Genomic DNA, 26,463 nt, shown 5'->3' on the forward strand with positions numbered 1-26,463 from the left:
GAGTGGAGGTCCTGATACGTCCAATTTGCATCACTATTTTATATCATAATTTGCTATTATTCATTGATATATTTCGTATTTGGACATAATACTTATGTTATTTCATCTATTTTGCATGTTTCATCATTATTGGAGGATCGAGCACCGGAGCCAGGATTCTGCTGGAAAAAGCACCGTCAGAACGCAATATTTCGGAAGATCAACTGTGGAAGGAAATTATACCAAAAATCCTATTTTTCCAGATGACGAAGGAAGCCAGAAGGGGGAGTCGAGGGGACCCAAGGTGGGCCCAGACCACAGGCCGGCACGGCCCATGGCCTGGCCGCGCCACCTGGTGAGGAGGGGGCCCCACAGCCCCTCTCGCCTCCTTTTCTTCGCGAAATCCTTCGTCCCGAAAACCTAAGCCACAGAGGGTACCTCGCGAAGAGTTACAGCCGCCTCTGCGGGGCGGAGAACACCAGAGAGAAAAGAGCTCTCCGGCGGGCTGAGATCCGCCGGGGAAATTCCCTCCCGGAGGGGGAAATCGACGCCATCGTCATCGTCATCGAGCTGGACATCATCTCCATCACCATCATCATCATCTCCACCATCATCACCACCGTCTCCACCGCTGGACATCATCACCGCCGTAGCAATTTGGGTTTGATCTTGATTGTTTGATAGGGGAAACTCTCCCGGTATCGATTTCTACTTGTTGTTGATGCTATTGAGTGAAACCGTTGGACCGAGGTTTATGTTCAGATTGTTATTAATCATCATATCACCTCTGATCATGTTCCATATGATGTCTCGTGAGTAGTTCGTTTAGTTCTTGAGGACATGGGTGAAGTCTAAATGTTAGTAGTGAAGTATGGTTGAGTAATATTCAATGTTATGATATTTAAGTTGTGGTGTTATTCTTCTAGTGGTGTTGTGTGAACGTCGACTACACGACACTTCACCTTTATGGGCCTACGGGAATGCATCTTGTACTCGTTTGCCAATTGCGGGGTTGCCGGAGTGACAGAAACCTAAGCCCCCGTTGGTATATCGATGCAGGAGGGATAGCAGGATCTCAGAGTTTAAGGCTGTGGTTAGATTTATCTTAATTACTTTCTTGTAGTTGCGGATGCTTGCAAGGGGTATAATCACAAGTATGTATTAGTCCTAGGAAGGGCGGTACATTAGCACAGGTTCACCCACACAACACTTATCAAAACAACGAAGATTAATTAGCCGTATGTAGCGAAAGCACTAGACTAAAATCCTGTGTGTCCTCGAGAACGTTTGGTCATTATAAGTAAACAAACCGGCTTGTCCTTTGTGCTAAAAAGGATTGGGCCATTCGCTGCAATTGTTACTCTCGCACTTTATTTACTCGTACTTTATTCATCTGTTATAACAAAACCCCCTGAATACTTGTCTGTGAGCATTTACAGTGAATCCTTCATCGAAACTGCTTGTCAACACCTTCTGCTCCTCGTTGGGATCGACATTCTTACTTATCGAAGATACTACGATACACCCCCTATACTTGTGGGTCATCAAGACTATTTTCTGGCGCCGTTGCCGGGGAGTGAAGCGCTATTGGTAAGTGGAATTGGTAAGGGAAACTTCTACTGTTTGTGCTGATTTTATTTCTGCCTGCTGCCATAATTCATTATGGAGAGTTCTCCTTTCGAATGTTTATTGGGGAAATCTGCTACTACTGCAAAGGTAGTGGATGAGGCGCCAGGTAAGGAAGAGATACCATACAAAATACCTATGAAAATTATTGAACGCGTAGTGAGTAACCGTTATACAGGGGATGGAACTGTCCACCCTGGAGATCATTCTTGTTCTTACATGAATTATGCGGTTTATTCAAGTGTGCAGGTATTGCTATGGATGAAGTGAGGAAGAAACTATTCTCTATATCGCTGTCTGGTAAAGCGGCGCATTGGTATAAATTACTGGATAATGGGGATTCTCTTGAATGGAATGATATTGTGCCCCAGTTTTATTCTAAGTTCTATCCTCCAAGTGAAATTCACAAGGATCAGAACCGCATATATAATTTTTGGCCTCATGATGGAGAGAGTATTGCCCAAGCTTGGGGGAGATTGAAGTCTTTAATGCTCAAATGCCCCATTCATGAGCTTCCTGGTAATGTTATTATTGATAATTTCTATGCAAGACTTTCTTTTGAAGACAAGACCTTGCTGGATACTTCTTGTTCTGGATCATTCACACGCAATAAGGAAGAGTTTAAAAGGGACCTTCTCACTCGGATCCAGGAAAATCTTGAAGGATGGGAGATCGACAAAGATAGAGAATCGGTATAAATTATGATTATAAATGCATTGAAGCTTTTATGGATCTTGATAAATTTCGTAATATGAGTGCTACTTATGGTCTTGATTCTCAAGTTGCTGCAAATCTTTATAAAGCTTTTGCCTCTCATTATGAATTGCCTAAGAAGAATTTTGATAAGTATCATGAACCGTATAAAGATAAAATTGATTCATCTATTAATAAATGCGTTGTAGTTGAAACTGTTGATCATGTTATTCCTGAAGCTTATATTGAAAAAACTCCTTTCCCTGCTAAAATGAAGTACTCTGTTATAAATAGTGCGGTTCATAAAAGTGAAAAGAAACCTATAGAACCTGAAGAACAAATAAAAGTTGAACCTGCTGTTGCAATAGTTAAAGATCTTGTGACTGAAAATTTGGAGGAAGGTCATATTATTTTCTGTGAAGATGCTTCTAATATTGTTTCACATCCTAATAAACCCAAGCAAGCTAGTGTTCCTATGCTATCTGTTAGAATTGGTGATCATTGTTATTATGGTTTATGTGATATTGGTGCAAGTGTTAGTGCTATTCCTTATGAGCTTTACACGGAGATTATGCACGAAATTGGTTCTTGTGAACTTGAAGATATTGATGTGGTTATTCAGCTGGCTAATAGAGAAACTATTTCTCCAATTGGTATTGTTCGAGATGTGGAAGTTCTATGTGGTAAGATTAAATATCCCGCTGACTTTTTGGTACTTGGTTCTGCTGCTAGTGATTATTGTCCTATCATTTTTGGTAGACCTTTTCTAAATACTTGTGGAGCTATTATAGATTGCAAGAAAGAGAAAATTTTGACCAAATTTGCTGGTGAATCTTATGAGTTTAACTTCTCTAAATTTACCAAAACTCCTTATAAAGCTGATTTGCCTAATAATGATTTTAAAATGGAACAGTGTGCATCTATTGTTCTTGTTCCTAATAATCCTTTGCAGCAACATTTGGAGAATAGCGAGAGTGAAGTTTTTAGGAAAGAAAGAGATGAGCTTGAGGAAATTTTTCTTCGTCAACCTATTCTTAAGCATGATTTACCGGTGGAAGATCTGGGTACAACACCGCCACCAAAGGAAGATCCTGTCTTTGATTTAAAACCTTTGCCTGATAATCTTAAATATGCTCATATTGATGATAAGAAAATATATCCTGTTATTATTAGTTCTAAGCTTACAGAGTTTGAAGAAGAAAGGTTATTGGAAATATTGAAGAAACACCGAGGCGCTATTGGCTACACTCTTGATGACTTGAAGGGGATTTCTCCCTCTATTTGCCAACACGCCATTAATATGGAAGATGATGCGAAGCCTGTTGTTGAACCTCAGCATCGTCTAATTCCTAAGATGAAGGATGTGGTAAGAAATGAGGTATTAAGACTTCTTGAAGCTGGTATTATATACCCTATTGCTGATAGAAGATGGGTTAGTCCTGTGCATTGTGTTCCTAAGAAAGGAGGAATGACTGTTGTGCCTAATGATAATGATGAGCTCATACCTCAAAGAGTAGTTGTAGGGTATAGAATGTGCATTGATTATCGAAAAGTTAATAAAGTTACTAAAAAGATCATTACCCTTTGCCTTTTATTGATCAAATGTTAGAAAGGTTATCTGAAAATACTCATTTTTGCTTTCTTGATGGTTATTCTGGGTTTTCGCAAATTGCTGTTAAAACTAAGGATCAAGAGAAAACCACTTTCACTTGTCCCTATGGAACTTACGCTTATAGACGTATGCCTTTTGGTTTATGTAATGCTCCTGCTACTTTTCAAAGATGCATGTCTGCTATTTTTCATGGTTTTTGCGAGAGTATTGTAGAGGTATTCATGGATGATTTTTCTGTCTATGGGAATTCTTTTGATAATTGCTTGCGGAACCTTGATAAAGTTTTGCAGAGATGTGAAGAAACTAACCTTGTTCTTAATTGGGAGAAATGCCACTTTATGGTTAATGAAGGAATTGTATTGGGACATAAAATTTCCGAGAGAGGTATTGAAGTTGATAGAGCTAAAGTTGAAGCAATTGAGAAGATGCCCTATCCTAGGGATGTTAAAGGTATTCGTAGTGTTCTTGGTCATGCTGGGTTTTATAGGAGGTTTATCAAAGATTTCTCCAAAATTTCAAAGCCTCTTACTAATCTTCTTCAAAAAGATGTACCTTTTGTTTTTGATGATGATTGTAAAGAAGCTTTTGAAACTCTAAAGAAAGCCTTAACAACTGCTCCTATAGTTGAACCACCTGATTGGAACTTACCATTTGAAATTATGTGTGATGCTAGTGATTTTGCTGTAGGCGCTGTTCTTGGACAGCGAGTAAACAAAAAATTGAATGTTATTCATTATGCTAGTAAAACTCTTGATGCTGCTCAAAGAAATTATGCTACTACTGAAAAAGAATTGTTAGCTGTAGTCTTTGCTTGTGATAAGTTTAGATCTTATATTGTTGATTCGAAAGTTACTATTCATACTGATCATGCTGCAATCAGATACCTAATGCAAAAGAAAGATGCTAAGCCAAGGCTTATTAGATGGGTACTTCTGTTGCAAGAATTTGATTTACATATTGTAGATAGGAAAGGAGCTGATAATCCTGTTGCTGATAATTTGTCTAGATTGGAAAATATTGCTTATGATCCTGTTCCTGTTAATGATAGTTTTCCAAATGAACAATTGGCTACAATAAAGGTGAGCTCACGAGACAGTCCTTGGTATGATGATTATGCTAACTTTATTGTTTCCAAGTATTTGCCTCCAACCTTTTCAGCTCAGCAAAGGAGGAAATTCTTTTATGACTTGAGGCATTATTTTTGGGATGACCCACACTTATATAAAGAAGGAGTGGATGGTATTCTGTGAAGATGTGTCCCCGAGTATGAACAACAAGAGATATTGAGTAAATGTCATGGTAGTGCTTATGGAGGACATCACGCCGGAGAAAGAACCGCGCAAAAGGTTCTACAATCAGGTTTTTATTGGCCAACTCTCTTTAAAGATGCAAGGAAGTTTATTTTATCTTGTGATGAATGCCAAAGGGTTGGTAATATCTCTAGATGCAATGAAATGCCGATGAATTATACTCTTGTTATTAAACCGTTCGATTGTTGGGGATTTGACTTCATGGGACCTTTTCCCTCTTCAGAAGGTAACACTCATATACTTGTTGCTGTTGATTATGTTACTAAATGGGTGGAAGCCATTCCTACAAAAAGTGCTGATGGTGAGACCTCTTTAAGAATGCTTTTAGATATTATTTTTCCTAGATTTGGAGTTCCTAGATATATTATGACTGATGGAGGTTCTCATTTTATTCATGGTGGTTTTAGAAAAACTCTTGCTAAATATGGTATTAATCATAGAATTGCTTCCGCTTATCATCCTCAAACTAGTGGGCAAGTAGAATTATCAAATAGAGAGATTAAATCTATCTTGCAAAAGACTGTTAATAAAACTAGAAAGAATTGGGCTAGTAAATTGAAGGATGCACTATGGGCTTATAGAACTGCTTATAAAAATCCCATGGGAATGTCACCTTATAAAATGGTTTATGGGAAAGCTTGTCATTTACCTTTAGAACTAGAGCACAAAGCTTATTGGGCTGTTAGAGAATTAAATAAAGATCCTAAACTTGCCGGAAATAAGAGATTGCTGCAATTGAGTTCTTTAGATGAATGGAGAAGTGAAGCTTATGAAAATGCTAAACTCTTTAAAGAGAAAGTTAAAAAATGGCATGATAGAAGGATTATCAAAAGAGAGTTTAATGTTGGAGATAAAGTCCTATTGTATCGGTCTCGTCTCAGATTCTTTGCAGGGAAATTACTCTCGAAATGGGAAGGACCATATGTTGTTGAGGAGGTGTATCGCTCAGGAGCAATTAAAATTAGCTCTCTCCAAGGCAATGCCACACAAGTGGTGAATGGACAAAGACTCAAGCATTATATCTCAGGTGATTCTTATAATGTAGATGTTGATATTATTCGAGTGGAAACACCGGAGGCTTTCATCAAAGGACAAATTGACAGTCCGCCAGAACTCGACTTTGAATAGGTAACAGTACTGGTAATAAAAAGTTCACAATTTACTTTCCGAACAATATTTTTGTTGTTTTTGGAAAATATGAAAAATTACGAGATCGAAACGGAGTGGAGGAGACGCACGAGGGCGTGCCCCCATAGGCCGGCGCGGCCTGGCCTTGGCCCGCGCCGCCCAATGAGCTGGCCGCCTCGTCGCCCCTTTCCGACTCTGGTTCGACCTGGTACTTTCCTTTTGTCGTGAACATATTTGCTATATAATCCCCCGGACCCCTGGAGGTCCGTATATCGTTTTCTCGACGTGTTTTGTTTCGAGCTGTTTCTGCCAGGATTTGCTTCGGATCTAGAGCCATCATGTCTTCGTCGGAAACTCCGAAGGACAGCTCCTGCAAGGATGTTGACAACTTGTACATGGAGGAGCTGAGGATGCACCCCAAGGAGTTGACGCTCGTCGAGGGAGAACTGCAGATCAAGGATGTCCAGGGTCCTAAAGGAGAAGGAAGCTTGGAAGACATGATGGAGAAGCTAGAACAAGAGGTCTTCAAATACAAGAAGATGGCTGAGCGTGAGGTGGATATCTTCCACAAGATTGTGTCTGAACTCATTGCTGAGCACGAGAAGGAAACTGCAAAGCTATGGGGCGACATCCTCTCACTTCACGACACCACCAACAAACTCCAAGCTCAACTCTATGACGTTCAGAATCAGAACTGTGAGTATGAAAACAGGTTTAAATACATAAGCCATGCTGCTAGTTTCAGGATTCCCGAGACCAAGATGTCGTTTCTTGACGGAGAGCCTCTTCCTTGGAAGTCTGATGACGGGAATTCATCACCATCATCGCCGAAGGAGTAATTCATCATCGGTATTGGCATCCCCTTGGTTTGTTCCAAGCTTGGGGGAGTGCCGCGGTATCACATTATCACTACCTTTTACTTTTTACTGTCAAGTAGTGTCATATCATGAGTAGGGAAGTTATCATATAAGATGGTTTGCAGTTTGGAAGTATCTTTCCTTTAGTTGGTTGTCTATGTATCCCTTGGTGTGAGTTATCGTTATGGAATATTAATGAGAAGTCTTATCATTTACATATTGCACATCTTATTTTAGTTTGCAATCTCGATTATATGATTGATCTTGATTTTAGTATTGGTATCACTTTGGGAGCATTGAATAAATCTATTTGGTTTTGGCAAACTTAGCATTGGTCAATAGCAACAACACTTTGAGGTTTAAATAGAAAAGAGAAATACATGTAGTTGATTCATTGTCTTTCTTTATTGTTAGCTCATAGCTTATTATTCTGAAGTTAAAACTGTTGGTGCTTATAAGGAAGATGCATGATTATTTCTATCACATGTATATTTGTTTGTTTCCTTCAACTCTTATGCTTGCTAATTAACCTTGCTAGCCAAAGACCTGTACTGAGAGGGAATACTTCTCGTGCATCCAAACCTTAACCCAAACCTATGCCATTTGTGTCCACCATATCTACCTACTACATGGTATTTTCTGCCATTCCAAGTAAATACTTCGTGTGCTACCTTTAAACAATTCAAAATTTACTATCTCTTATTTGTGTCAATGTTTTATAGCTCATGAGGAAGTATGTGGTGTTTATCTTTCAATCTTGTTGGGCAACTTTCACTAATGGACTAGTGGCTTCATCCGCTTATCCAATAATTTTGCAAAAAGAGCTGGCAATGGGATTCCCAGTCCCAAATTAATTAAACTAAATAGACACTCCTCCATGGTATGTGATTGATGGACGGCACCCGAAGGATTCGGTTAGCCATGGCTTGTGTAAGCAAAGGTTGGGGGGAGTGTCATCATAATAAAACTAAAATAAAAAGGCACTCCTTCATGGTATGAGATTGTTGGCGGGCACCCGAGGATTCGGTTAGCCATGGTTTGTGAAAGAAAGGTTGGAAGGAGTGCCACACAAAATAAAAATAAAATGGGAGCCGCTCTTTGAAGGTTGTCTGGCAAGGGGGTTAGAGTACCCGCTACCAGTCGTTGACAACAACAAACACCTCTCAAAATGTTACTTTTATTCTCTTTATATGATTTCAAAACTGAAAAGCTCTAGCACATGATTTAATCCCTGCTTCCCTCTGCGAAGGGCCTGTCTTTTACTTTATGTTGAGTCAGTAAACCTATTTCCCTCCATCTCAAGCAAGCATTTGAGTAGTTGTGATCAAACCATTATATTGTGATTTGCTTCATCATGTCTTTTATTCTTCCTTGTTTAGTACAAGTTTTATCTGAATGAATATAGCTTTGCAAGTTATCAATGATCATGAGGAGACTATTATGTTTGAGTATGCAAGTTGTGCCATATAAACTTTAACATGAGAGCGCTGCTCAATAGATAAATATAACCTGTTAATTGTTCTCTGACCAAGAATGAAGTTTGCCATAACCAACTATGATCTCTTATGCACCTTTATTTGTGATTACCTTATACTTGTTTCAAGTTGAATTATATGAGGAAGTTGTTTACTAGAATGTCTTGTGTGAATGAATATGATGCTTCTTGTCCGTATTCTATTTATCGACTCTTCACTCCATAAACATGTGGTCTGTTCTTGAGTTCAGTTTCGCTTGGGGACAAGCGAAGTCTAAGCTTGGGGGGAGTTGATACGTCCAATTTGCATCACTATTTTATATCATAATTTGCTGTTATTCATTGATATATTTTGTATTTGGACATAATACTTATGTTATTTCATCTATTTTGCATGTTTCATCATTATTGGAGGATCGAGCACCGGAGCCAGGATTCTGCTGGAAAAAGCACCGTCAGAACGCAATATTTCGGAAGATCAACTGTGGAAGGAAATTATACCAAAAATCCTATTTTTCCAGATTACGAAGGAAGCCAGAAGGGGGAGTCGAGGGGACCCAAGGTGGGCCCAGACCACAGGCCGGCGCGGCCCATGGCCTGGCCGCGCCACCTGGTGAGGAGGGGGCCCCACAGCCCCTCTCGCCTCCTTTTCTTCGCGAAATCCTTCGTCCCGAAAACCTAAGCCACAGAGGGTACCTCGCAAAGAGTTACAGCCGCCTCTGCGGAGCGGAGAACACCAGAGAGAAAAGAGCTCTCCGGCGGGCTGAGATCCGCCGGGGAAATTCCCTCCCGGAGGGGGAAATCGACGCCATCGTCACCGTCATCGAGCTGGACATCATCTCCATCACCATCATCATCATCTCCACCATCATCACCGCCGTCTCCACCGCTGGACATCGTCACCGCCGTAGCAATTTGGGTTTGATCTTGATTGTTTGATAGGGGAAACTCTCCCGGTATCGATTTCTACTTGTTGTTGATGCTATTGAGTGAAACCGTTGGACCGAGGTTTATGTTCAGATTGTTATTCATCATCATATCACCTTTGATCATGTTCCATATGATGTCTCGTGAGTAGTTCGTTTAGTTCTTGAGGACATGGGTGAAGTCTAAATATTAGTAGTGAAGTATGGTTGAGTAATATTCAATGTTATGATATTTAAGTTGTAGTGTTATTCTTCTAGTGGTATCGTGTGAACGTCGACTACACGACACTTCACCTTTATGGGCCTAGGGGAATGCATCTTGTACTCGTTTGCCAATTGCGGGGTTGCCGGAGTGACAGAAACCTAAGCCCCCGTTGGTATATCGATGCAGGAGGGATAGCAGGATCTCAGAGTTTAAGGCTGTGGTTAGATTTATCTTAATTACTTTCTTGTAGTTGCGGATGCTTGCAAGGGGTATAATCACAAGTATGTATTAGTCCTAGGAAGGGCGGTACATTAGCACAGGTTCACCCACACAACACTTATCAAAACAATGAAGATTAATTAGCCGTATGTAGCGAAAGCACTAGACTAAAATCCCGTGTGTCCTCGAGAACGTTTGGTCATTATAAGTAAACAAACCGGCTTGTACTTTGTGCTAAAAAGGATTGGGCCACTCGCTGCAATTGTTACTCTCGCACTTTATTTACTCGTACTTTATTCATCTGTTATATCAAAACCCCCTGAATACTTGTCTGTGAGCATTTACAGTGAATCCTTCATCGAAACTGCTTGTCAACACCTTCTGCTCCTCGCTGGGATCGACATTCTTACTTATCGAAGATACTACGATACACCCCCTATACTTGTGGGTCATCAGTCCCACGAAGGATTCCCTGCGCCACGAAGGCTCACCCTATTCTCCGAACCACACCGACGGAGGATAATAGCCCTTTCCTTATGGTTAGCTCCGCTCCGGAGATGGCAAGCTCCACAACCACTTCACAAGCTCCACGAAGGAGAAGCCCGGGCCCCTTCACAATCTTCCACGAAGAGATCACCGGGGCACCAACCAAGCCAACTAGGAGGTCTCCCTCCAAGAGTAACAAGCTCACGGTCTCTCACTCGAACTAATCGTGGTGGAGAGCTCAACACTATGCAATGATGCAAAGCAAGAACACTATAGGTGTTCAAATCCTTCACACTCAAATCCCACCAAAACAACGAATGCTAGGATGAGATTGGAGAGGAAGAACAATGGGAAAAGTCAACAAAAGACTCCAAGATCTAGATCCAAAGGGTTCCCCTCACTTAGAGGAGAAATGGATTGGTGGGGATTGTAGATCTAGATCTCCTCTCTCAAATCCTCAAGAATGGTCAAGAATCATGGGGGGAATAGAGAGAGAGAGAGCAAGTTCTTCAAAGGCAATAATGGAGGAGAGAGAATGGGAATAACTGACTCAACTCAAGGTGGAAGAAGGCTATTTATAGGTAGGGAGAAGAAATAACCGTTGGGGAAAAAGTCAAGCAAAGATGCGCAGGAAAATCGGCCCAGCCGGTGCACAAGCCGGCCGACCGGGGCAGGAGCCGGACAGGCCGTTCACTAGCCCGATCGGACTGGGGCCACAGACCGGCGGGGCGGGGTAGGACGCGCGGGGCGGAGCAGGCCGCGCCAGGCAGCGGCCGCGCGGGGAGGCGGAGACGGCCCGGCCCGGCGGGGAGGCCGGTCGGCCGGGCGGGCGCGGGTGGGCCTGCGGCTACCGGGCTCGGGGCCGGACCAAACCGGGGCCGCCTCAGTAAGGGGCCCGGTTGGTGTCAGCACCAGGGCCGGCCTAGACCGGGTGGGCCAGCGTGTGGGCCGGTAGGCCGGTCGGCCGACCGGCCGCCCTTTTTCTTTTCTTTTTCTTTTTATTTTGCTTTCTCCTTTTCTTTAATAACTAATGCTCTCGAACTCCGATTCGAATGAAACCAATTTTGTTGGAAAGATAACAACGAATAGCGCCGGACTCCCTGGTCTGTAGGCCGGCTGACCGGTCGGCAACCGGATTCGGCCGGCGCATGGACCGGTCCGACCGGGTGAGCAGGAAAACATGTTTATACAAAAACTGTGATAACTAATGCTCCCGAACTCCGATTGACATGAAACCAATTTTGTTGGAAAGATAACTGGAAATATGGAGACTCCTCACAGAACATTTTAGATGATTTTAGAGAGGGAGTCTCCCACCGTCAAGAAACGATGAAGACGTCCAAAGTCGAAAACGCAATAGAAGATGCATGCAGAATCCATTTTCGATGAACTTAGGCTTGTTGTAAAGCTAGCAACAAGCTCAAGAACCTCTCACAGAGAAATACCAAGAAGCAATAGGGATATGCAAAGTATGCAAATGATTGAGCTCCCTAAGACGATGTGATCAAGTTACTCAACCGAAAGCCCCTCTTAATAGTGCGGCTATCTATCCTATAATCCGATCTCCCATCAACCACCTTGAGACCTGTAAAAGGAAAACCTATCAAGGCCATACCTTTACCTTGCGCATCCCGCTTGATCTTGATGATAACCCTTCAAGCTCTACTCAAGCCGGAATGCCACACTTGATCATCGTTACTTCGTGAAGATTCACAAATGCTTCCCCATACACTATGATGGGAAAGCTTCATTGATGCACATCTTCACATGTCCATTATCACCAATGGACGGCAAGCTTCAAGCATGTTATCCACTTGAGATGCTCATCTTGAACTTGCCCAACTCAACCTTGTATCTTCTCATACTCTCATAAGATAGAGCATGGCTAATATTGAGTTCCACATAAGAACTCCATCTTCATTTCTTCTTCTTGATCATATCACATATATGTCTTCAAATCGATGATCTTGATGCCAACACACAAGATGTATCTTTATTTACATGGCATCCATGCTTGAATCCAACACATGGAATACAAGTAGAACCTATGGAATATTTCTTCATATAAACTCAATGAAAACACCATAGGGGTTGTCATTAATTACCAAAACCACACATAGGGGCAATGTACCCTTACAATGGGGCACAACCTTAATCCTGCTGAACGCCACTACTCCGACCCTCTTCCTATGATTGCCACTGCCATCGACAGTCTTTTCTTGAACGGTGGTGGCGCGGAGGCATCTTTCGGTATGCCCGTTCCGGGCAGCGATCAATCTGTGGCAGGCTATGATGGAGGCAATATCTCTTGAATTTTCCCAGGAAGGCTCAATTCCAAACGAATGTAACAAATCTGGATGCCTTAAAGGCAGCTCGACCAATTCCCTTAGCTGTCTCATTTGATCACATACTACTGCATGGTCCACATGAAGGCACAAGTTTAGTATTCATTCCTCATCACTGGAGTCAAATTTTAAAGATAACAAATGGATCCTAAAATACACCGCTATTGGTAAATGATGTAGCAACAAAAGCAAGGAACAACATGATCAGAAAACTTAGTCATATACCTCCTCTGGCATTGGAGCAGTACACATGATTGTTGAAGTTGCAATGTCCCCAACGACACTTCCACAGGTTATTTTGTCCTTGTCCATGTTACTCCGGCAGTAGTATCTTGACTGGAGCTAGCCTCAACAATAACTTGAGAAATAGGCATTTCAGTTGCCATCAATAGAGAAAAACTACACATGGAAGACTTGCGCGGAAATGCAAAGTACTCTCCGTTTCACCAAAAATATCTAGATACATCTAAATTTTGATAAAGTAGAGACGCTTTTGGTAGTATGAAGGGAGTAAAAATCATTTTGGTTCTTCTACATTGAGGGTATGCACATGGGATTAATATGGAGGCCCTCGTCAGTTTGCACACTTCAAAATATTCAGTACAGATTCATGGTAATGATACTTGTGAATTCATACCAAAATTTAATATCGTGCAAAAAAGTTAATCCAAGGATGCAATTTTTGTTATGTAACTTCTTATATTTATGGACAATATCATAATGCAATTTAACCATGATTTTTGGAGAATTTTGGAGGTGTGCAAATTTACAAACTTTAGAAAGGCCTCGTATGAGAGGCTTTTAACATTTGGGGGGCCCGTGCGTGGTAAAGAATAATTATACAAATATATAGATCAAGACAAAAATAAGATAGGCTTTTTTACTTCAATGTTTTTTTTCTCAAACACATGCCGAAGCATGTGTCTTTGTATATTAGAAGAAAACCGTCGAAAAAATGGGAGCATACAAGAATGTAGCAAGGCTACCAAAAGAAAAGAAGCGAAGATGATACAAAAAAAGGACAAGAAGGGGAGAGAAACTGCTGAATTAAGCTATACAAGACCGACTTTGCCGACCAACTCTCTGTCACTAGGCAGCATTAGGAGGTCTCGAGTGCAAGGGCAACTGACACAACGCCTTTGCACCAGCAAGTAACCAAAGTTTAGCCTCATCAAGGATTGAGAGCACAAGGTCGTGGTGGCTTGGGGTAGCTTCTCTGAAAACCACATCATTGCGAGTTTTTCAAAGTCTCCGTAGAATCAGGATAATAATTGATCTTGCTCCTTTTTGAAATGCAGGTTGAGCATGCCGTAGTTTTAAACCAAGTGGTGAAATTGTCATCAGCCCTTGGCATGTAGCCTTGCAGATTTAGCTGTCGAAGGACGTCGTGCCAAATCTGCTGTGCAAAGGAGCAACACTGCCCATAACAAAGTTGGTAACAAGAGAAAACTACCAATTAAAGCTAGTTGGGTACCGAGACAACCCTCCATATCTAGTAAAATTGGTGTAATCCTGCGTGTCTCTTACATTTGCTTTGATGGTGCCTCATCCCGTCACCATCAGGTAGATACTTTCTCTATTTAGTCATTCTCATAATTGGATGACCTAGGTACTTAGTGAAACCCAAATTTCAAGTTATTGCATCCTCACTTGCATAGCGTAGCCCTCCCACGTAACGAAAGTCATAAACTAAGAAACTTGTCACCATCTTCTACCAATCGTAGAGCGACTTCAACTAGAGAGGTGATGTTAGTCATGTTCATACATTTCCATACACAAATATTAATGAATTTTTGTTTTGTTTTCTGGCACTATCTAGCACCATCACATGGGTATTATAAACGTTGCTTAAAATAATACACGGAGTACTACGTAGATTGGAGTAATGAATATTATGTATATATTACAGAAACGATACATATGTATATATTACGTGAAGTGATATAGAATCAGGTGTTGTTCCTGCGTGCAAGATTTCGTAAAATCCTTGGCCATATGTAATGTCTACCATGCTCATTGCTAGAGGCTTCCAAGCAATGATTCTGTCCCTCTCCATGTGGATGCGCATATGGTCCTTTGTAGAAAGAATAATTCCCGGTATATTCTACTAGTAGGAAAGAAAATGATAAACGTTTATATTAGCGAAATAACAAACATCAAAAGGGACAAAAATGTATACGTCAAGAGCAAGCAAATATTTTCCCTTGGCGTCAGAAAAACACCGAGATAAAAATAAATTAGTAATAAGTAATTAACTTTTTTTATGAAATATATGTGATAGGGAATTTCTTAAATTACGGGTTGAATTGGCATTTCTTTTTGTTCTAGCCCATACCCGCTCTTATATCACAGTCTAATCCGAGAAACACGGTCTAAACACATTTGACTTTTGATTTCCTGCGTCCTCTGATTCTCTCACTCGCTGTCAAAGTGAAAGTTTAACAGTGTGACGTACGCTTCCGAACAAAAAAAGAAGTGTGACGTACGCTTTCCCCTTCTGCGCCGTTCGCATAGAGCAACCAGCAGACCATCACCGAGACAGACGGCTGCCTGCGTGCTGTGACTGACGAGCATATACAAGAGCGGCCGTCGGCGCCCACAGACCACCAGCCACCAAGAACTCCAAGCGGCCTTCCAATTGCGTGGATCCCGCCCTCTCCCGCCGATCCCTCGAGCTCCCCGCTCGCCCATCCCGCGGCGGCGCGCAATGGGGGCCGCCGCCGAGGACGCCGTCCAGCAGCTCGGCCGCCTCATGGATCAAGGTGCCCTGCCCTCTATCCTCCTCCTTTTCAGCTACAGTTCTTCTATTCACCATCGTTGCGGCGCACTGACGTGATCTGTTTGCTTGGTCCGATCCTTTGCTTGCAGTGGAGGCGCCGCTGAGGAGGTCTTTCCAGGTACGGATCTGGGGTGCGTGCCCTGTGGGCAAAGCTTGGATCTTGCTGCCAATTATTTGTTGATTCTGTTAGTTAGCCCGTGCGGTTGGATCATGCCGTTAGATTAGCTATTCTTGGTGGTCGGTGCCCAACAGATTTGATCTGATTCAGTCTGGCCGTGGGGGGACTGAGCTACTCCTACGTCCTCTTATAAGTTATAATGCTTAGAATCTCCTAAATCTTATAGTTCAAAATGGGCTACCTATGTTGATCTCTGAGCTTCTCCCTCTGGGTTAATGGTGCATGCTAGAGCCTGGAGGTATGGTTGTTGTCATAGCTGTTAGGCGGACGGCGTGTTTGGAGAGCGTCGCTTGATCCATGACCGAATAGGCGGCAAGTGAAGTTGGTGCAATTGCGTTTTGTCGACGGGTTGACGCGGCGAGGGTATTGTGTCGCTTTAACTCTCAGTGGCGTGGTGCATAGTATCTCTGCATGTTGCCAAAGTTCGTTTAAAACGGTTGCCTGGGTCGATGTCAGTAGCTGTCCTTGTTGATCATGCTGTTTTTCGCAACCGATGGACCGGTGACATTTTTGCTGTTCTCAAGTCCACTATGTGAGTTTAGTTGATTTGGAGATATTCGCCGGACATCGTTATATTCGCTATCTTATTAGGTCTGTAGCTACCTATTTTTTTATGGCGTTTCGACTGCTGTGGCGTTATTCCCTTTTTTGACCTCCAACATTAACCAGACCTGTATCCTAAATCTGGACACATGTTTGTAAACAGTAAAGGCGGGTCATTCAATTTGACTTTCTGTTACCAGTTTATGAAAATGTTCTCTTAAAGTTACATGTGTGCTATATCTTTCATTAAAGCGATGCTACCTTATTCCGAGGTGGAATCTATTAGTTAGTGGAGTGGGAATTGGGATGGGAACACAGCATCTGAATTCAGAATTCTAACTGGTGCGGAATCAGTTCGGTTTGTTGCGGCTCCCAGAGATGAGGGAACCAACTGGTGCTGCCATCGGGTAAACCGAAGCTGGAATCTCAATGAATTCAACTGAAGAATGTCTGATTCTCACCAATCCTGGCTGGTTTGCTCTTTTCCTTAGAAAAATGACAATGTTATACCATATCAGTAGGAAAGAAGTCATTTTTTAATACCCAAAAGCCAGAAATATTTGTTTTCCAATTGGGGCAAAAATAAGACCAGAGCCACTGGGGTTAATGCTATTATCCATCCATAACCAGCCCTCCAAGAACATGTACAGTTACTTTGGTTGTACTTGTAACTGCTGCACCAGTAATTAGTAATCAGAAAAGTTGATATGGATATTAATACTTGTCTCCTTTCCTTTTCCTCTATTCACTCAAGGCCCATCATCAAATGATAATAAATTCAGGTTGCCCAACCTTGAGTTATATTCTTTTTTTCTCGAGCTTTACCTATCTACTTCCGTAGTAATAGAAAATAACCCCCAGTGAGACAGAAATGACGAGTTATGAAGGTCTCTTTATCATATATGCAACCGTCAGCGAACACTACCGAGATCCCCCCCCCCCCCCCCCCCTGCAGCACAGTATAATCAATACAGTAACAAACAGTTCTCGCAAAATAAACAATACAAAACTTACACAGAGTATTATAACCCAACAGATGCCACTCTCTGTAATCAATCATAACTTACACAGAGTATTATATACTTATATTTATGACTAAGCAAATGCACAAATGAATTTCAACCTTGAAAAAAATGTTTGCTAATCTTGGATTCTCCACTTTGATAGTATTTGATGTAATATAGTTTGTACATTTGTCTTAATCCATGAGTTGAAAAGTGATTGTCGCTCTCGTATCAAAGAAAAAAGTTCTAAACATATTTTGTTTATTTCAGAATGTGCACCAGGGCCATCCTAGAGAAACAATGTTGCGCTTCCTTAAGGCTAGAGAATGGAACGTTTCTAAGGCTCATAAAATGGTAATCTTTCTCATTTTTTTCATCCAGTAAAGAAACGAAGAAATGATATTCTTATTGTTATTGGGTGCCTAATTGGTTACGAATATTGTTTCTGCAGCTTGTAGAATCTTTGAATTGGAGGATTCAAAACGAAATAGATAGTGTATTGGAGGTGAGTAATCCTTCTAGATTATAATAATAATTTGATAATAATAATAATCATGTAAGGTACTCATATCGTACTAAATCTATGCTGACCATACAACAATGGCAAAAATGTCTTTATTCATATATAAATTCCATTTCTTGTTTAATATATCTTAAAGTATTCTGTTAATCACTAATCGCTATCTACATTGGGCATATACAGAGACCAATACTACCAGTAGATTTATACAGATCGATACGTGGTTCACAACTTGTTGGACTCTCAGGATACACCAAGGAGGTATAGCTATCTACTAACACTAGTAATATGCTTCTTTGCTTGAGCAAAGCATATTCCATTGTGATATTCTCTTGCTTGAAGCTGTGATTATTGCAGTTGACTTATTCTAAGTGCTGCATAAATCTCTGCCCCTGAAAAATCATAGGAACGCTGGTAGTTGGGTCATTAATTCAATTTAGGTGAAACCCAGAGAATTAAAGGACTTCTAGTAATTGTTTTTCTCTTGTTGGCAGGGTCTTCCAGTTTTTGGCATTGGTGTCGGTCAGAGCACGTATGACAAAGCTTCGGTACTTTCTTGGATACTTTCTATTTCTTATGTAGGGTACTGCAAAATCCACAAAACTGGATAATTTTTGCCTCCTGTTGATGTCTTTTTTAAAGTTGATATTACTTAAATATATTTGTTTAACATTTAAACTATATGATCATTGATTTAAGTAGTTATCTCATACAGCAATTTTTTTTATCAGCATATGTCCAACTTATTTTATTTGTTTCCCCACTTTGTCAACTATCGTGGTAGTATGTAGCTATTTTATGGTATCAGCTCACACGACCAACTTACATTAGTTCTGGAATATTTGTTTTCCCACTTTGTCAACTAAAGTAGAGCTATTTTCTTTTCAGGTTCACTACTATGTACAATCTCATATTCAGATTAATGAATACCGTGATCGCATAATTTTGGTAAGTATTGAACTAAAATGCTCCAATCTTTTATGTTAACATGTATTCTTCTTATGTTTGTTCACATCACTTCTAGCCTATGTTGACAAAGAAGTTTGGGCGCCCTATCACCACCTGTATTAAAATTCTCGACATGACTGGTTTAAAGTTGTCAGCAATGAGCCAAATGAAGGTACACGTTATATGTTTTTTTGTTATCATTTTTTTCTGGAATAAGCATGTCTATAGTTAGTAAATACTCCCTCCGTGCCAAAATGTAGTGCAGATAAGATGAGGTTTGACCAAGTATGTGCAAAAAGATATCAACATCTAGAATACCAAATCAGTACATAAAGCGATAATTACCACACTACTTGAAAATTGTTTTCAGTATATAGTTTTACCCTAGCCTCGTATTTTTTGTTTGGAGAAAGAACTTAAATCTTGAATGTTGACCTGTCCACCGTGAAGGTCGACACAGTTTTCCATTCAAGAAAACTTACAAAACTGTTAATACTAAAATCAAGGGAATAATTTGTTAGTTTCATTCAGAATCATGTTCGTAAGAAAATTGCAGAGTGCTCATTACCTGTGCTGCTTCTTCATTCTAGGAAGATATCGTGACATGTTTTCCTTGTTATTATGGATTACAGATGCTGAGCTCAATATCAACTGTTGATGACCTGAACTACCCTGAAAAGTCGGAGACATATTACATAGTTAATGTTCCATATATATTCTCTGCATGTTGGAAGGTACAATGATTTTCCCACCAAAAGTCAGTCCTCAGATAATTATACCAGTATATTTTGTAGTGAATGCTGATAGACATTTCCTTTGAGCATTCTGGTAGGTTGTGAAGCCCCTATTGCAGGAGAGGACAAAAAAGAAGGTTAAAGTTTTGAGTGGTTGTGGGAGAGATGAACTTCTGCAGGTATTTTCTTTGTTACTTATTTTCTTTGCGCAGATCCTTGAATCGTCGAATAATGTTGTTACTCTTGCTTACAAATGTAAGTTGCAATAGAGAGTGCTGGAGAACAAAAATGGTGGCTGTCTTCAGCATTTATTTTCCCTGATGTCGAAAGTACAGTGATGTGTTACCTTGCTCAAATTTTGTAGATTATGGACTATTCATCTCTACCCCATTTCTGCCGACGGGAGGGATCTGGATCCTCTAAGCATTTACCCACCGATGTGGATGATTGCTTCTCCCCTGACCATCCTTTCCACAAAGAGCTCTATGGCCACACCACCGAGCAATCTTCACACAAGGAGCTCCTGAAGATGGGATCGTTGCATGTGAGCATCCCCGAGCCCGACCCAGACGACGCGAAGATCGTGGAGGTCATTGAGGCCGAGTTCCACAAGATGGGCGGGCAGAACGGGTCCACCAACGGCCACAAGGTCTAGTGCACGCCGTCGAAGATGAACTTGCGGATTGTGGTTCTCCATGATGGCTGCAATTGGTCGGCCATCCCCCAATTGAATGGGGGAATATACTAGCAAAGCTCCATAATGGAAACAGAGGCAGTGCTGCAAAAAAAGCTTAGCATCATAGTTGGGAGAGATGAACCGGACAGTGTACATTAGCATAGAACCGACATATGTTACAACTAATAAAACCGTGACAACTGAGATCCATGGATGTTATTATGAGATAATACTGTTATATAAGTGCTTCAGCAAAGTTTTGCACCAGGGTACCGTGTTGGGTCAACACCTTATAGTATGGGAGCGACGTACATGTGAACTGTGATCATTCGTCTTGGCGATTGCAACAAGAAATGTCGAATGTGCAGCGAGGAATTGTTTACTGTAGGATTAGGATCGGACCTAGGAAGAGGCAGTGGCGGGCGAAGCTCAGCAAGGAGTGGCGCCCTGGTGAGGTCATGTTCTGTTGCTGAACCCCCTAGCTCTCCATGGTGTCCGCCGGCCAGCATGACGAAGAACAGCCCCGCTCCGGCGCCGTGTACTCCAGCTGGCCGCGTGGAGGCGATCGTCCGCACTCGTACGCCACCGGCGCTAGGTGTGGCCATGCCGGTCATCGATCACCGATCCCCGTGCTCATCCATGGCGGTTGGCGGATGGCGCATCCCTCCTTGGCAATGCCATGGCAGGGTCCGCGTCTCTGAGGAAGCGGAGATCATGTCATGCGTGCGTGGCAGAAGAGGAAACCGGATCCGGCAGCAATAAACGCGTGAGCTCCGAAACGTAACCATCGTAGTAGATCCATGTAACCGATCTGTTGCCAATTTTTGGGGCGCAATACAACCGGCTAGGAGTTACACAAGAGCTATAATACACGCAAGTGCAAACCAAAATACCAACAACAAAAGATAACACAGAGAACGCCACCAAACGCCAGATTGAGGGAGCCTTATTTTCTGTTTGGCTGTGGCACCGGAGCGAGCACGTCCTAGTCCACGTCAACAAACCTCCGGCTCCCACACGCCAAAGTAGCAGCCCAAAGTGGACACGATGACGGGTCAGCAACTGAGCAACATTTGAGGATGGGGATCTTGGAACGACGCCTCCAAGAAGGTGAAGGTGAATTGGTCCATAATCGTCGTCGGCAGAGACCGAGATCCTGCAAAAAAATTTACCCAGACCTCGAACCACCAACCCCGAGCTCAGGCTAGGTTTAGATTAGAACACAACATCTTCCAATAGCATTGGAATAGACAAACCGACCGATCGAAACTAGGACCAAACGCCGACCTAGCCCTCTCCGTATAGCAGGCGTCTCAGATTTTTTTCCCCGGAGACGCATGGGACAACGGTCCCTCATAAATAGGATCTCGCGCATGCACCGCAGCCTCCATCGCGCCCCGCGCGCCCGCGTCGATCGACCTCCGTAGGCTGCATGTTTTTCGGGCGCGCGGGGGGAACGAAGAGCCGAAATGTTATGCGCAAAATAAATCACCCCACAATGGGCGCCCGCGCGGCTGGATGTAAAATTTCGTTTTCCATCTTCCTCCCCATAAATTATACCGGCCACAACCTTCTTGATTCACCCCTCTTTCTTCTCTCAACCCTTGCGTGCTCCTTCTCAAAGTAATGGCTCCGTTCGATTTTGATCTGAATCAACCCATCAACTGGGTGGAGGAGGAGGAGGAGATAGTGGAAGATCAGTATGATGGTACTGTCCAAGACTTCAGCTATGGGCTAGTGCGTGGCGATACCGACCAAGGTGTGAGATAGATGGTGTCCCGTTTACTCTCTTTCCTTGTTGACAGATCGTCGCTGTACATTCTGTCCTTTTGTTGCACCAACAGACAAGCTGGAAGAGCATGTGTATCCGGGGCATGGAGGAGGCGCCGCTGGACAAGCTGATAGCGGCGGCGATGGAGGAGATGTGGCTGACGGACAACAAGGATGTCACCATGGAGACTTTGCCGGCGACGTGGTTGCTGTCTCGCATGCCAACGGATATCGCGGAGGCGCCCACGGCAAAGGCGGAGGCTTGGACTTGAGTAAGTGGCTCATATGTCATTGTAACTGTACTGCATTGTCTACGTTGGCTAAACGAAGAATGATGCACAGTATGCATGCTCAAAAAGTTCTTTCGGTTAGGGCTCGTGTGGTTTGGTTTAGGTTTGCATGCTCATATCATGTTTTTTGTTGGATTAATTCTTTTTGGTTGTACTGCTCGATTAATTGATACAGAGCTGTAAGATTTCCTTATGCTTCAAAATTTATGTTTCTTACTTGAAAATTTGTTACATTTTGGAGTATGAATCATGCGTTAAGTTTATGCATATGTCTCCATGATCTTATCCCATGATCTGAACATCCAGTATATATGCTGATTGCTGAACATTCAGTTTGCTTAAAGATTTTTACTACTCCCTATGATCCATAATAGTAAGATTTTTAGTACTCAGCGACACTTAATATGGATCAAAGGGAGTAAGATTTTTTATGCCCCACGATGTGTTGTTTAATACCCAAATAGTTGTATTTTATTATTTATAAGATTTCTGAATATAATTTGTACTAGGATCAGAATAAATCCATATATATATTGATGCATATTGTCGGACAATGCCAAGTGCATTTGATTTTTTATACCTAGGTATCAGGCGCAATTTTGTAGCTCAAAACATGTCCCAATATGAATCGTACTAGGATTATTTTTGGGACAATCTTTAATCGAGTGTTTCCTTTGTGTTTTATAGATAAGATTGCTAACACAAGACGGAGGACCCAGTACACAGACGACGAACGCCGTGCCATATATAGCATGCTTCTGAAGAGGAGCGGCGGCAGCACTGTCAGACGTGGAGTCAGCAAAGCTGTGGCTGCTGAAATGGAGATGCCTGTGAGGACTGTGCAGCGGATATGGCTGGTTGGCCGCCGTGGTGGTGGAATAGACGCTGTGGTCGGCAAGAGGGCGAAGAACTGCGGCCGCAAGCGGATTGAGCTTGATCCTGACGCCATACTGGAGTTGCCAATGGATAGAGGCATGTCGATTCAAGAGCTAGCCAAGGCTATGCGTATGAAGAAGACGACTGTGTTTCGACGGCTGAAAGAAGGTAGCCTGAGGCGCCCCAGGAAATGACATCAAGCCTGCCTAGCTACTTCGAGAGTAGATGATAGCAAAAGGGCACATGTTTAATCAGGAAGCCGCAAGCATTCCTGAGTAATGATGCATCTCCTGAACATGATTAATGTACGCTTTACTTTGTGATGGATTGCTTGATGGTGCTGCTAAATCAGACTTGGCATTAAGCTTGGCATATTGTTTCAGTGTTTGAGATGTGCAATTGGGTTGGATTGTGCCATCGACACGAAACCCGTGGGTTTTGACGAGTTTTGATGAAATAAAACTGTAGAAAATATGCCGACGAGGCCAAAACCCAAGATATTGGTGAGCCGGTTACTTGGGTCAGTGACTTATTACAGACCAAATGGTGCTACATAAATAAGCTTTCTGGCTTTGGTTCAGTGTCGTTGTAGCAGCCACACCTGTGACTAGGAACGTTAATTTTTGTCGGATTGCAAGAGAATACTCCCGATTTCAGCCTATTTCTTCTGGTCCTTTTCTTCCCCGACGCGGTGGTAGCCAGTGTAGGTATTATGATCCTCGTCCATAGTACATCATGTCTTCATAAAGTACGAATATGTATTAATTTCTGGGAACGTTTGACATGAAGCGCATCTGGTGTAGTGGTATCATAGTACCCTCCCACGGTACTGACCAGGGTTCGATTCCCTGGATGCGCATTTTTCCCTTTTCCTCTCTCCAATTTTGCTGTGCGTATTTTAGTTTTTTTTTTCTCTATCCAATTTAGCTCTACTATAGGTAATGTAAAATCCCTACATGCATTAGTTCTGTTATTCATTTTCTTTTCCAAACTTGTATACCATCATGCCGGAGAAGCGCACCCAAATTTTAAGAATATGTTCAAATCATATTGGCCTGGTGTTTTCTCTATCCAATTTAGCTCTACTATAGGTAATGTAAAATCCATACATGCATTAGTTCTGTTATTCATTTTCTTTTCCCAACTTGTATACCATCACGCCGGAGAAGCGCACCCAAATTTTAAGAATATGTTCAAATCATATTGGCCTGGTGTATGTGTTTAAATTAATTATGTTATCTGTTTTCTTTACCCAACTCGAACAGTTTGATGCTCTTCATTACTTGATAATAATATTTGACGGTATACACAAACTGCCTGGAGGGTTTAGAAACCACAATCGGTGTCCGATTTCTCGGTTAACACTAATGTGAGTGAGTCGGTGAGCCTCTCCATGGGAGCTTCTGTTCTCGCGCTTGATTGTGGACATCGCGAAGAGGGGTGTAGTCTCATTTATCTTTGAGGTGATCGTTATTGTATTACATGGAGTATGGCGCTGCAAGTTATTTATGGCATCCAGATAATATGAGGCCACATAGACATGAGTGACGATTGAATCCAAAGCCAGTGCAAGTACATCATGGCGTGCAAAAGATTCGACTCCGGTCGGGATGCATCCTCGAATCAAAGTGAGGGTCGGGCCCAATGAAGGCTCATGTCTTGCTTTGGCACAGATCTACTATAGCTCCTCCCGCTCTTTGACATCGCGACGTCAACATTTATCTTGGCGTGCCCTGGAAGCGGTCCTAGCCACCTCGGCTCCGCCCTCCCAACCGGTTGCATGCTTTCACCACTTGGTGGTTTTGGAGCCAAGCTAGCTCATTGACGTGGATCCTCAAAAACAAAAAGGTATCCAGGGGGCTTTGGCGATCGCCATCGTGGATGAGCCGGTCGACCATCTGAATAAAGTCTTCATGGTATGTCCGGTCTCACTTTATCGTTGATTAAAGATTACAGTGAGATTACTTTATCGCAATCTCTTTATGTTCAAGATCTTAAGTTGGTTAAGCTTTATAGACAACAAGAATTCTCCAACACCTTATGATCCCGGTGTGACACTTCAAAAGAACAAGATGGACGCGACATGTCAATTAAGATACTCCTAACATCCCACGTTTAGAGGCCACAAATAGATGAAACACAAGAGTGCGCATTGCATCCATGCATGTAAAATACGAGGAAATTTTGAACTTTTTTTATAGAACTTGTCAAAGTGATTGAAGTTCGACTAAGACGATGATTTAGGACTAGTTCATCATGTTGAGTGTTATAATATTGATATGAACTTTGATAAGCTTCTATTATTAGTAAGTTAGAAGTAAGATTCGCAAATAAAAGTGAACAATTCATCGCACAAGAAAATAAATAAAATTTAATGCTTAATTTATGTTCTCTGGCCATCATTCAACACGTATGCTGAAAAATTCTTCTACACATGATCAACCAACTAAAGACCCAACGAATTATATTCTTACCTAGCTTATTCTATCCCACCAGATCCCATCTTAGCTTATTCTCTCTCTTTAAGGCACCAATTATAATCTTCGGAGAGAACATGTTTAGAGATCCTAGATAATCCCTAAACCCTAGGATAAGAACATATCTAGAAATTTGAAAAGTAGAACCTATCCCAAGTTAAATAACGGTGTAATCTTGAAGAATAATATTATACTAAAGCCATGGATAGCCAAGATTATCTTGGCAAGTTGAGTAGAGTGGCTTAACTAATAGTTCTCTTGGTCAAATGGACACAGTAAGAGGATAGAGTTAGAACCCAAGTTTTAACCACTTGTGATACCAAGTACCTTTATTATTCAAATGGAACCTAAGCCAATATGATCAAAGGATTATAATGATTATTCTTAGTCACTTGTAATTAACATTATTACGAGGGTGACTCTTGGTGGAGCGAATTGATCTAGTAATAAACCGCCTTAGAATAGCTAAGGGTAGATAAGTAAGTGAGAGACCAAGTGTGCATGTGAACCATTTGTAAGAGACACACCATTTAGTTGTTCAATACAACTTAACCTTGGAGTTAGAGTCATGATCTTGTGACTGAGTAGTAGACTAGAGCCACATAGGATTACAAGTTTGGTAGCTAGGGCTATAGGTTAAAAGACTAAAAGAGAAATAATCATGCGAGTGAATACTCACTATTTGGTTTATACAACCAATCTTAGATTGGTGATTAAGTAAGTTGTCAATAGTTTACTCTATGAGAGATTTTCCAACCTTCAAGTCGAAAGGTGGAATACTTGGATTGTTAGAATTAACAAAGAGAGA

General features: G+C 41.9%; 2 protein-coding genes and 1 non-coding gene across 3 annotated transcripts; all 3 read left to right on the forward strand.

Moving 5' to 3' along the window:
• Window positions 1-15,351: 15,351 nt before the first annotated feature.
• Window positions 15,352-20,514, forward strand: LOC127307632 (phosphatidylinositol/phosphatidylcholine transfer protein SFH2). Its single transcript, XM_051338373.1, has 11 exons — window positions 15,352-15,622; window positions 15,729-15,757; window positions 17,635-17,718; window positions 17,816-17,869; window positions 18,068-18,145; window positions 18,379-18,432; window positions 18,773-18,832; window positions 18,909-19,004; window positions 19,465-19,566; window positions 19,665-19,745; window positions 19,931-20,514. Exons 1-11 carry the CDS (start codon window positions 15,568-15,570, stop codon window positions 20,219-20,221), a joined length of 984 nt encoding a protein of 327 aa, XP_051194333.1. The 5' UTR covers window positions 15,352-15,567; the 3' UTR covers window positions 20,222-20,514.
• Window positions 20,515-21,868: 1,354 nt separating this feature from the next.
• On the forward strand, window positions 21,869-23,550 carry LOC127310397 (uncharacterized). The gene is made up of 3 exons (XM_071822181.1): window positions 21,869-21,950; window positions 22,048-22,284; window positions 22,990-23,550. Exons 1-3 carry the CDS (start codon window positions 21,869-21,871, stop codon window positions 23,370-23,372), a joined length of 702 nt encoding a protein of 233 aa, XP_071678282.1. The 3' UTR covers window positions 23,373-23,550.
• Window positions 23,551-23,966: 416 nt separating this feature from the next.
• On the forward strand, window positions 23,967-24,037 carry TRNAG-CCC (transfer RNA glycine (anticodon CCC)). The gene has a single exon. It is a non-coding gene; the product is annotated as a tRNA-Gly (tRNA).
• The last annotated feature ends 2,426 nt before the right edge of the window (window positions 24,038-26,463 follow it).

This window comes from Lolium perenne, chromosome 6 (genome assembly GCF_019359855.2).
Source record: "Lolium perenne isolate Kyuss_39 chromosome 6, Kyuss_2.0, whole genome shotgun sequence".
NCBI classification, from domain to species: Eukaryota; Viridiplantae; Streptophyta; class Magnoliopsida; order Poales; family Poaceae; genus Lolium; species Lolium perenne.